Source organism: Bos grunniens, chromosome 3 (genome assembly GCF_055505025.1).
Source record: "Bos grunniens cultivar Pamir isolate PY7600 chromosome 3, Bosgru_T2T1.0, whole genome shotgun sequence".
Lineage (NCBI taxonomy): Eukaryota > Metazoa > Chordata > Mammalia > Artiodactyla > Bovidae > Bos > Bos grunniens.
In genome coordinates, this window is record NC_141167.1 from 92,541,639 (window position 1) to 92,554,635 (window position 12,997).

At 39.4% G+C, this 12,997-nt stretch overlaps 1 protein-coding gene and 1 pseudogene across 10 annotated transcripts in view; one reads left to right on the forward strand and one right to left on the reverse strand.

Annotated features, from left to right (window-relative positions):
* TRIM33 (tripartite motif containing 33) overlaps window positions 1-12,997 on the reverse strand; it is a 144,935-nt gene that overhangs the window by 108,541 nt on the left and 23,397 nt on the right. The window contains exon 1 of one of the 10 annotated variants that reach the window (XM_086391982.1): window positions 3,761-3,900. The exons of 8 other annotated variants lie outside the window; for them this stretch is intronic. Coding sequence is in view for 1 of the 2 variants with exons in the window: in XM_086391981.1 (XP_086248107.1) it covers window positions 1,938-1,947 (10 nt within the window). In the remaining variant the exon portion in view is untranslated. Of the gene's footprint in view, window positions 1-1,937; window positions 1,963-3,760; window positions 3,901-12,997 lie in introns of those variants that run through there. One more of the 10 variants, XM_086391981.1, reaches the window with a different exon arrangement.
* LOC147376109 (small nuclear ribonucleoprotein G pseudogene) lies at window positions 5,628-5,854 on the forward strand (annotated as a pseudogene).

The following is a 12,997-nucleotide window of genomic DNA, read 5'->3' on the forward strand; positions in this document are numbered from 1 at the left end:
ATTAAAAATACTGGACACAAAAGGCTTAGTAAAAGAAAGGAACCAAAACCTGACATGACAAAGAGAAAACAAACATCCTAAATCCAACCACATGATTGCTGCTGTTGTTCAGTCCCTAAGTCGTGTCCAACTCTTTGAGACACCGTGGACTGCAGCACCCCAGGCTTCCCTGTCCTTCACCATCTCCCAGAGCTTGCTCAAACTCATGTCCATTGAGTCAGTGATGCTATCCAACCATCTCATCCTCTGTTGTCCCCTTCTCCTCCCACATTCTATCTTTCCCAACATCAGGGTCTTTTCAAATGAGTCAACTCTTTGCATCAGGTGGCCAAAGTATTAAGAGTTTCAGCTTCAGCATCAATCCTTCCAATAAATATTCAGGACTGATTTCCTTTAGGATTGACTGCTTTGATCTCCTTCCTGTCCAAAGGACTTTCAAGAGTATTCTCTTACACCACAGTTTGAAAGCTTCGGCGCTCAGCATTCTTTATGGTCCAACTCTCACATCCATATATGACTGCTGGAAAAACCATAGCTTTGACTATATGGACCTTTGTCAGAAAATTGATCTCTGCTTTTCAATATGCTGTCTAGATTTGTCATAGCTTTCCTTCCAAGGAGCAAACATCTTTTAATTTCATGGCTGCAGTCACCATCTGCAGTGATTTTGGAGCTCAAGAAAATAAAATCTGTCACTGTTTCCACTTTTCCCTATCAATTTGCCATGAAGTGATGGGGAAAAAATGGAAAAGTACTCCAGTGAAAAGGCAGAGATTGTCAACCTGGATAAAAGACAAAATCCAACTATATGGGGTCTAAATGAAACATTTCTAAAGACACAACAGACTGAAAGTGAAAAAAAAAAAAAGGAAAAAGATATACCATGAAAATAATCATGAAAGGTGGAGGGAAAAGACTCTTAGATGAAACAGATTACTTACTAGACATAAAGGTAAACATTTTATATGCTAAAGAACCAATACATCAAAAATAGCTAACAATTATAAATGCGTAGGAGAAGGCAATGGCACCCCACTCCAGTACTCTTGCCTGGAAAATCCCATGGATGGAGGAGCCTAGTAGGCTGGGGGTCGATAAGAGTCAGACACGACTGAGCAACTTCACTTTCACTTTTCACTTTCATGCATTGGAGAAGGAAATGGCAATCCACACCAGTGTTCTTGCTTGGAGAATCCTAGGGACGGGGGAGCCTGGTGGGCTGCCATCTATGGGTTGGCACAGAGTCGGACACGACTGAAGTGACTTAGCAGCAGCAGTAACTTCTCCCCTGGAGAAGGAAATGGCAACCCACTCCAGTATCCTTGCCTGGAGAATCCCATGGACGGAGGAGCCTGATAGGCTATAGTCCACAGGGTTGCAAAGAGTTGGACATGACTGAGCGACTTTTTACTTTTACTTTACTATAAATGCATATGTACCTAAAAAAATACGTGAAGCAAAACTAACAGAATGAAGAAAAGGATAATTAAACAACTGCAGATGGAGATTTCAATACTCATTTTGCAAAAGTTGATAAAAACAGTCTTTATAAAATATAAAAGCCTTAAACAACATAGTAACCAACTTGATGTAACTGATCTATACAGAACGTTCCATACAAAGATCAGTTCAGTTCAGTTGCTCAGCTGTGTTCGACTCTTTGCAACCCCATGGACTGTAGCCTGCCAGGCTTCTCTGTCCATGGAATTCTCCAGGCAAGAATACTGGAATGGGTTGCCACACCCTTCTCCAGTGGCTCTTCCCAACCCAGGGATTGAACCCAGGTGTGATTAAAAGGGATCTCTTATTAATAATGAAAAGATGCACTTATCATCCCTATCTCTCAGTCTTACAAGTTCTGTCCAGAACCAGGAACAAGGATAAAATACATAATTTACAGTGTCTGTGAGGAAGAGGAAATAAGCCATTTCAGAGACCTTGTGCCATGTACAGAGCCTAAAATAGTATTCAGTTCAGTTCAGTTGCTCAGTCGTGTCTGACACTTTGTGACCCCATGAATTGCAGCAAGCCAGGCCTCCCTGTCCATCACCAACTCCCGGAGTTCACCATAGAGTCAGTGATGCCATCCAGCCATCTCATCCTCTGTCATCCCCTTTTCCTCCTGCCCCCAATCCCTCCCAGCATCAGAGTCTTTTCCAATAGTATTACCTGGCCCTTTAAAGAAGTAGTTTGCCAATCCCTTTGCTAATTAATGGGCTTCCCAGGTGGCTCAGTGGTAAAGGATCTATCTACCAAGCAGGAGATGTTGGTTCAATCCCTGGGTCAGGAAGATCTCCTGGAGAAGGAGATGGCAACCCACTTGCCTGGGAAATCCCATGGACAAAGGAGGTCTGGCGGGCTACAGTCCCTGGGGTCGCAGAGTCGGACACAACTTAGTGAGTAAACAGCAGCAGCAGTGCTAGTTAATAAAACAAATCTCAATAATTTGAAAGGGTTTAGACCACTCATGGTATGTTCTCCTACCACAATTAAATTAGAAGGTAATAACAGAAAGAAATCTGAAAAGCCCAAATTTTGGAAAGTTTAAAAACCAAATTCTAATTAACCAATGGGTCAAAGAAGAAACCTTGAGGACAAACAGAAAATACCTTGAACTGAATATAAGTTAAAGTTAATATATACAAATTCACCAGATACAGTTAAAGCAATACCTAAGAGTCCAAAAGAAATTCTGCCATAAAATGTTCTATATCTGCAAAGTCAAATGGGGTAGCCATTAGGCACATGAGATCAGTGAACACTTGAAATGTGACTAGGATGACTGAGGAACTCAATCTACTATTTAACTTTAGCATTAACAGCCACATATGGGAGTTACCTAACACATCTGACAGCACAGGCTTAGAAATTTGTAGCTTTAAAAATATACTAGAAAACAACAACAAAAAAATTTTTAACCAATAATATGATCATGTAATTCAGATTCTGCAAATCAAACCCAAATTAAATAGAATAATATAAAGATCAGAGTAGGTATCAATGGAGGGAAGGGGAATAAAACTCAGATGATTCTTTGAAAAGATCAACAGAATTGATAATTAGCAGGATGGGAGATAAGGTGCAGGTGGAAGGGAAGAGATGGGGCTAGGGGTATGCGGAAACATACACTGAGATTGATTTAGAGGTTAAAAAAGAAAACAAAGAATATGAAAATCAGTAATATAAGAAACAGAAGACTTAACGACAAACCCTACAGAAATCGAAAGAATTAAGGGAATATTATGAAAGGCTTTTTTCCTGATAACAAAGATCTTAATTTAAAATGTTCATCTTTTTTTTTTTTAACCTTTTTATTTTGTATTGGGGGTATAGCTGATTAACAATGTTGTGATAATTTCAGGTGAACAGCAAAGGGACTTATAAAAGTTTTATACCAACAAGACAGACAATTTAAATGAGTCAAAGGAACTTCCTCAGCCGTCCAGTAGTTAAGACTTCATGCTCCCACTGCAGGGGGCACAGATTTGATCCCTGGTTGGGAAACTAACTTCCCACAAGCCAAGTGGTGCAGTCATAAGCAAACAAACAAATAAGTCAAATTCCTAGAAAATACAAACTCCTAGAAAGTTCCTAGAAAATACAAACTACCAAATACTGGCTCAAGGAAACAAGAGAAACTGAACACACTAATATGAAGTAAAGCAACTAAATTTGTAATTAAATTCTTCTACAAAAGAAAGTCCAGGCCTGCTGGGTTTTTTCAATGATAAATTCTCTCAAGGAAAAAAATAATACAAACCTCACACAAACTTTAAAAAACAGAGGAGGAAGAACCTGCCCGATGGTACAGTGACTGGATCAGAGTTTATCGGGAGAATTCCACATGCCTCGGAGCAACTGGGCCCAGAGGCCACAACTACTGACCCCAGGGGCAGTAACCACTGAAGCCCGAGCACCTAAAGCCCATGCTCTGCACCAAGAGAAGCCACTGCGGTAAGAAGCCCACGCACCACAACGGAGAACAGACGCTGCTCGCCACAACTGGAGAAACCCCATGTGCAGCAAGGAAGACCCAATGCAATCAAAACATAAAAAATAACGTCTTTTAAAAAATTAAAAAGGAAAAGAGAACAATTAACAACTCATTTTAAGAGGCCAATATTACCAAAGACATAAGACGCCAAAGGCATCACAGACGAAATATTCTAAGAAAATTATATTGGGGAATAGAGAGACAAGGATCATTCCCAAGTTTCTTGCTTAGGAATAAGAAGAATAAGAGCTTACAAAGAGGACATTTTGAAATTTTTGAGACAAGTTCAATTTTAGACATGGTAAGTTTGAGATGCATCTGGGTCATTCAAGAAGAAATATTAAAGAGGCAGTTGTGTTAAAACTGTACTTGAGTGAGACTGCATAATGATAATATGTTTTACTCTGAGGTAATGTCCTACCAGGTAAGACTCTACTCTTAATAGCTTCTTAGTTGTTTTACATTTTCTGGTAAAAATTATATAACTAGCATTTTACATGTTAGTGATTTCTGGGTTTCAATGAGTTATTATATAATCATTTATCTTGTTCAAAATTTTAACCATCTCCATGTTTTACTTTTTCAAAATAACTATAAAACATGAATAACTATAAAACATGAAATAGTGGGAAAACAGAGCTAAATAACCTTGACCAAGACCCTCTGGCCCGTAAATTTTCTAATCTGCAAAAAATAAATCATATTGGAAATTCCCTGTGTATCCAGGGTTAGGACTCTGGGCTCTCCTGCCGAGAGCCACAAGTTCAATGCCTCATCAAGGAACTAAAATCCCACAAGGTGCATGGCATGACCAAAAAAAAAAAAAATACAAATATACAGAAAACTAAATAATAAATTATACTGATCATCCCTTCAACTGTTAAAGTTAAGTGCTTATTTAGGTCTTTCAAACCACCACATGATATCCTGAGAGCAGAAATCATCCTAATACTGCCTTCCACAGAACAGGAATTGAAGCAAGGATTCAATGAACCATGATTCTATAATTTCACACTTATGAAGTGTCAAATGTCAGGACTTAAAGAAATCCTCACTATATCCACTTCAACAAATAATGTTGGGAAAACTGGATTGCCACATGCAATGTGGAATGAAAGAATGAAACCGAACCCCTGTCTTACACCATACACAAAAATCAAAGACCAGAAACTATAAAACTCCTAGAAGGATACAAAGGGGATACGCGCTTGGACATCAGTCTTGACAACAGTTTTAGTTTGATGCCATAAGCAAAAGTAACAAAAATAAACAAATGGGAAACATCAAACTAAAAAGCTTTTGCACAGTAAAGGAAAATATCAACAAAATGAAAAGGCAATCTACAGAATGGAAGAAAATATTTGCAAGTCGTTATCTGGTAAGAAGTTAACAACCAAAATACACAAAGAACTCATGTAACTTAATAAAATATAAATAATCCAATTTAAAAATGGACAAAGAAATGGAACAGACATTTTTGCAAAGAAGAAATACAACTGGCCAACAGGTACATGCAAAGGTGCTCAACATCACTATCCATCAGGAAACAGAAACCAAAACCACAATGAGATATTGTCTGAAATCTGTAAGAAAGGCTTTCATCAAAAAGACACACATCAGCTGAGGAGACATCATGAGCAAAGCTCACTCTCCTGAGTTGAAGATATTTATGGACAAGAAGTTATTGAAATTAAATGGTGGCAGATATGTCCAAGGAATATTGTGGGGATTTGATCCCTTTACAAATCTTGTGGTAGATGAATGTGTGGAGATGGCAACTAGTGGCAACAGAATAATAGTGGAATGGTGGTAATACAAGGAAATAGCCTCATAATGTTAGAAGCCTTGGAACGAGTATGAACAACGGCTGTGCTCACCGAAGAAATCAACTGCTTCCATGCATCCCCTTTCCACATTTTACGAGAAAAATTGGGTTGTGTACATTTTCTTACTGAACTTTTTTGTTAAATAATTGTAATAGTCAAAAATGCTTTCTCAGCTGTTCTCAAAATAGAATATTTGCTCTTATTCTGATTTTTTTCTATCATGACCTGTCCCTGGTCGGAAAAAAACAAAAAAAAGATAATAAGTAGTGAGGATGTGGAAAAAGCAAACAGTTGTGTCCTGATGGTGAGGATGTAAACTGGTATAGCCATTATGAAAAACAGTACAAAGGTTTCTAAAAAAATGAGAACTGCCATACGACCCAGCAATTCCACTTCTGGGTATATATCCAAAAAAAGAAAAGCAAACAAGATGTCAAAGAGATACCTGCACTCCTGTGTTCATGTCAGGATTATTCACAATAACCAGACAGGGAAACAACCTAAGTGTCCATCAACAGATACGTGCTTAAAGAAGATGCAGTGTGTATGCGTAATGCACACATGCATACAAGCGGTCACACAGACCAAAAATGGGACAGTATTCACCCACGAGGAAGAAGGAAACCCTGCCATTTGTGACAACACAGATGGACCTAAAGGAAATAAGCCAGACAAAGACAAATACTGCATGGTGTCACATGTGGAAGCTGGGGGAAAAAAAAAAACCTTAAAAGTCAAAAACTCAAAGAAACAGTAGATGTGGATGCCAAGGGGTTTGGGGGAGCAGGAAGAATAGAAGAATAGAGAGAAGCTAATAAAAGGATAAAAATTCTCTGCTCTTAAGATGAATAAGGACTGAAAAATCTGATGTACAACATGGTGACCATAGTTGATAACATTGTATTATACAGTTGAAATTTCCTTAGGGATTAGAATTTAAATATTCTCACCCATACATACAAAAACACAAAGTGATAGATGGGTTAACTGAATAGACATGGAGGAATCCTTTCACACTATGTGCCAAATCATTATGATGTACATTTCAAATACCTTACAATTTTGTCAACTATACTTCACCAGGGCTTCCCTGGTGGCTCAGATGGTAAAGAATTCACCTGCAATGCAGGAGACCTGGGGACGGCTACCCGCCTCAGTATTCTGGCTTGGAGAATTCCATGACAGAGAAGCCTGGCAGGCTACAGTCCATGGAATTGCAAAAAGTCAGACACAACTGAGCGAATTCACGAGGATATCTCAACAAAGCTGAAAAAAAAGGAAAAAATCCTCAGTATCTCCACTGTTGTGATCTTAAATAAAGGACATTTTAATTGAAGCCAATATTCTTTCTTATTTAAACCACTAAAAGTAAATCTTGCCCTCCATGTCAGAGGGTAGTAACAGGGAGCTGAACTTCTACCCCCACTAGATAATAACAAGACAGAATAACATGGGGGAAAGTGAGGCAAGTCATCACTCTACTTCCAGTCTCTGGTATGCTGAAGTTCAGGGGAAGCTGAGATTCCACCCTTACCCTACAACAAAAAAGTGGAGGGAGTCAGCCCTACGCTTTCTCTCCCCTTGTGTCAGTGACACTCAGTGGAACTGAGCATTGTTGTTTAGTTGCTAAGTCCAGCCTGACTCTTGCTTTTCCCAGGCAAGAATACTGAAATGGGTTGCCATTTCTTTCTCCAAGGGATCATCCGAACCCAACGCCTGTCTCCTGCATTGTAGGCACATTCTTTACCACTGAGCCACCAGTACATGCTGTTGTTGTCCAGTCGCTAAGTCGTGTCTGACTCTGTGACCATATGGACTGCAGCATGGCAGGATTCCCTGTCCTTCACTATCTCCCAGAGGTTGCTCAAACTTATGTCCATTGAGTTGGTGATGTCATCCAACCATCTAACCCTCTGTTGACCCCTTCTCCTCCTGCCCTCAATCTTTCCCAGCACCAGGATCTTTTCCAATGAGTCGGCAACAAATTTATGAGTTAGTATATCCCACTTTTGTATGGAAAGAGCAAGTGGGAACTGAAATTTCAGCTCATTCATTTGCAACATGGAGAAGGAGGTGGCAACCCACTCCAGTACTCTTGACTGGAACATCCCATGGACGAAGGAGCCTGGTCGACTATAGTCCATGGGGTCTCGAAGAGTCAGACACAACTGGGCTACTTCACTTTCACTTTTCACTTTCATGCATTGAAGAAGGAAATGGCAACCCACTCCAATATTCTTGCCTGGAGAATCCCAGGGACGGAGAAGCCTGGTGGGCTGCCGTCTATGGGGTCGCACAGAGTCGAACACAACTGAAGCGACTTAGCAGCAGCAGCAGCAGCATTTACAAGGCAGTTAAGAGTCAGCTTCTGCTGAAATGGTGACATTAGGGCCCAAGGACAAGCCAAAACCCATTTAGCTGTCACGTCGTTCCACAGGAAAACTGCTTGCTAAAAAGGATTAAATACAACCCTGAGTATCAGAATATAATACCCACAATATCACAAAACACTCAAAAATCAGTCAAACTAACAACCAGGATCATTCTAATTAAATGAGAAAAAACAACTGACATTATGTTCAAGAGAATCAGATCTTAGAAGGATGTGACAAAAAATTTAAAGAAATTAACATACATACATGGGTACACAGTCGTGTCTGACTCTTTGTGACCTCATAGACTGTGGCCCACCAGGTTCCTCTGTCCAGGGAATTTCCCAGGCAAGAACATGGAGTGGCTTGCCATTTCCTACTCCAGGGGATCTTTCTGACCCCATAGATTGAACCCGAATTTCTTGCATCTCCTGCACTGGCAGGTGGATTCTTTACCACACAGCTCTCTGGAAGCCTATACAACAGCCAAACTAAAATAACTAAAAAACTTGATAAATTACCTCAATAATAAAGTGAAAATGACAGAGAAGAGAATCATTGAACTTCAGACCAAATCAATATAATATACCCAAAATAGATGAAAAAATATTTAATAGTCACAAGAATCTGTGGGACAATAAGAAAATGGCTAACATTCATACCACTACCATCCTAGGAGGAACAGTGGAACTCAAAAAGTATTTCAACAAATAATGACTAAAAAATCTCCCAAACTTGCCAAGATATAAACATACAGATTCAAAACCCTTAAGAATGGAATTAGAGGGATAAATCTAAAGGACTTACAGAATAAATCCAAAGAAATCCACACCAAGACCCATCATTGAGTTCTGAAAGCTTACAGACACAGAAAAACCTTGAAAGGAGCCCATGTAATTGTGTTACAAGGAACATCAATTCCAACAACAGTGGATTTCTCAATGAGGGACATAAGGAAGTGGAACAAAGTTATTCAAAGAAGAAAAAGAAAAAAATCAACAAGCCCTGTACTCAAAAAGAAATATCCTTCAGGCATGAAAGCCAATCAAAAAGATATTCTCACAAAGCAAACAAAAATTTGTCACTGGCAAATCTACCCTTAAATGAATGATTAAAGGAAGTTTGCTAAACAGAGAAGATGTGTTAATAGAATGAACTTCAATCTTCAGAAAAGAACACTAATGGCTAAGAATGAGGGTAAACAATTCGTTTCTTCATGGGCACCTTAAATCTTACGTGATGGCTGATGTAAAAATTATAACAATATCTCATAAGGTGCTATATATAGAGGAAATACTTAAAGATAATCCTAGTTTACAATAGGAAAGGGTAAAAGGATCTGAATAGAAGTTTCTATACTCAACTCCAAATAAAAAATCAGTATAGACTATAAGTTAAAAATGAATAATACAAGATCTAAAACAATCACTAAGAAACTATTCAGTTCAGTTCAGTCGCTCAGTCATGTCTGACTCTTTGCGACCCCATGAATCACAGCACGCCAGGCCTCCCTGTCCATCACCAACTCCCGGGGTTCACTCAAACTCACGTCCATTGAGTCAGTGATGCCATCCAGCCATCTCATCCTCTGTCGTCCCCTTCTCCTCCTGCCCCCAATCCCTCCCAGCATCAGAGTCTTTTCCAATGAGTCAACTCGTTGCATGAGGTGGCCAAAGTACTGGAGTTTCAGCTTTAGCATCATTCCTTCCAAAGAAATCCCAGGGCTGATCTCCTTCAGAATGGACTGGTTGGATCTCCTTGCAGTCCAAGGGACTCTCAAGAGTCTTCTCCAACACCACAGTTCAAAAGCATCAATTCTTCAGTGCTCAGCTTACTTCACAGTCCAACTCTCACATCCATACATGACCACTGGAAAAACCATAGCCTTGACTAGACGGACCTTTGTTGGCAAAGTAATGTCTCCACTTTTGAATATGCTATCTAGGTTGGTCATAACTTTTCTTCCAAGGAGTAAGCGTCTTTTAATTTCATGGCTGCAGTCACCATCTGCAGTGATTTTGGAGCCCAAAAGAATAAAGTCTAACACTGTTTCCACTGTTTCCCCATCTATTTCCCATGAAGTGATGGGACCAGTTGCCATGATCTTCATTTTCTGAATGTTGAGTTTTAAGCCAACTTTTTCACTCTCCTCTTTCACCTTCATCAAGAGGCTCTTTATCTCCTCTTCATTTTCTGCCATAAAGCTGGTGTCATCTGCATATCTGAGGTTATTGATATTTCTCCTGGCAATCTTGATTCCAGCTTGTGCTTCCTCCAGCCCAGTGTTTCTCATGATGTACTCTGCATATAAGTTAAATAAGCAGGGTGAAATATACAGCCTTGACGTACTCCTTTTCCTATTTGGAACCAGTCTGTTGTTCCATGTCCAGTTCTAACTGTTGCTTCCTGACCTGCATACAAATTTCTCAAGAGGCAGCTCAGGTGGTCTGGTATTCCTATCTCTTTCAGAATTTCCCACAGTTTATTGTGATCCAACACAGTCAAAGGCTTTGGCATAGTAATAAGCCAGAAATAGATGTTTTTCTAGAACTCTCTTGCTTTTTCCATGATCCAGCGGATGTTGGCAATTTGATCTCTGGTTCCTCTGCCTTTTCTAAAACCAGCTTGAACATCTGGAAGTTCACCGTTCACGTATTGCTGAAGCCTGGCTTGGAGAATTTTGAGCATTACTTTACTAGCGTGTGAGATGAGTGCAATTGTGTGGTAGTTTGAGCATTCTTTGGCATTGCCTTTGTTTGGGATTGGAATGAAAACTGACCTTTTCCAGTCCTGTGGCCACTGCTGAGTTTTCCAAATTTGCTGGCATATTGAGTGCAGCACTTTCACAGCATCATCTTTCAGGATTTGAAATAGCTCAACTGGAATTCCATCACCTCCACTAGCTTTGTTCGTAGTGATGCTTTCTAAGGCCCACTTGACTTCACATTCCAGGATGTCTGGCTCTAGGTTATATATAAATTTATATATATTATATATTATATTTATATACAATTTATATATTTTTACATATATTTATTTATTTTACATATATATTATATATATAACTATATAAAAACACTATAAAGATGGAATCTTAGAACTTGCTGATAGTCCAGCAGCTAAGACTTGCTGTCCCAATGCAAGGGGCCCAGGTCCATCCCTGGTGTGGGAACTAGATCGCACATGCTGCAACCAAAGATGCTACATGTCACAAGTAAGACCCAGTGCAGCCAAATAATAAATAAAAGTAAATATTAAGAAAAGATAGAATTTTTTTAATATTTACATAACATACATGAAGGCAAGAAAATAAAAACAGAGGAATCAAACAGTAAGAGATTTAATACCTAGCATATTAATAACTGCCTTAAAATATAAATGGTCTAAATACACATACTAAAAGACAAAAGTTGGCAGAATGGATAAAATTAAAACATGCTCCAACAATACATTCTCTAAAAGAAACCCACTTCAAACAGAAGTGCCTTTTGTTTAAGGCAAAAAGACAGGAAAAGAAGATACATCATGAAGATACTGATTTTCTTAAAAAAAACAGAACAGGAACAATTTTTGAAAATGTAGTGGAAGGAGCTCTGCAGATGCCTTCATGGGAAAATAACCATAACTGGGGGATTTTTTATTTTAATAACCACTTGAAATTTCTGGCAATTGTCCTCAGACCATACAGTTTTTTTAAAAAAAAAAGAAACAAACATTTAAGGAAAGTTACTAAATCTTGGTGGAAAAAACAGCAAGTCTGTGGCACTGAAGCTACAACCCACTCTCCACCTCCCCCAACTCCAGGAAGAGAGGACGAAAAAGACCTTTCCCACAGGCTCCAAGTCAAGGGGCAGGCCATCAGCATTTCTCATCCTGCACAGCTCTGGACTGCAGATGCTAAATTCAAGGAAGCGCAACCAAGAGATCAGAAATTCCCTTCCTCCACACAGCCCCAAAATATAAGACACAACTCTATCCTAGACACAGTAGGACAAAAATTCTCGGGCCAACTGGATCATTTGCTTGTAATGCACAGGTTGCATACCTAAGAGGAGGAAAGCCAGTAAGACAACTGTACTCCATCTAGTATCCTGCTCATACAAGAGGGAAGTCACCCCAAGAAGTGAGCCATTAGCCCCACCTACAGCTCTCCCAACAACACAAGAGACACTCTACACATGGACATCACCAGATGGTCAATACTGAATTGAAATTGATTATATGCTTTGTAGCCGAAGATGGAGAAACTCTATACAGTCAGGAAAATCAAGACCGGGAGCTGACTGTGGCTCAGATCATGAACTCCTTATTGCCAAATTCAGACTTAAGTTGAAGAAAGTGGGGAAAACCACTAGACCATTCAGGTATGACCTAAATCAAATCCCTAATGATTATACAGTGGAAGTGACAAACAGATTCAAGGGATTAGATCTGACAGAGTGCCTGAAGAGCTATGGATGGAGGATTTTAACATTGTACAGGAGGCAGTGATCAAGACCATCCCCAAGAAAAAAAAATGCAAAAAGGCAAAACGGTTGTCTGAGGAGGCCTTACAAATAGCTGAGAAAAGAAGAGAAGCGAAAGGCAGAGGAGAAAAAGAAAGCAATACCCATCTGAATGCAGAGTTCCAAAGACTAGCAAGGAGAGATAAGAAAGCCTTCCTAATGATCAATGCAAAAAAATAGAGGAAAACAATAGAATGGGAAAGATTAGAGAACTCGTCAAGAAAATTAGAGATACCAAGGGAACATTTCATGCAAAGACAGGCACAATGAAAGACAGAAACAGTATGGACCTAACAGAAT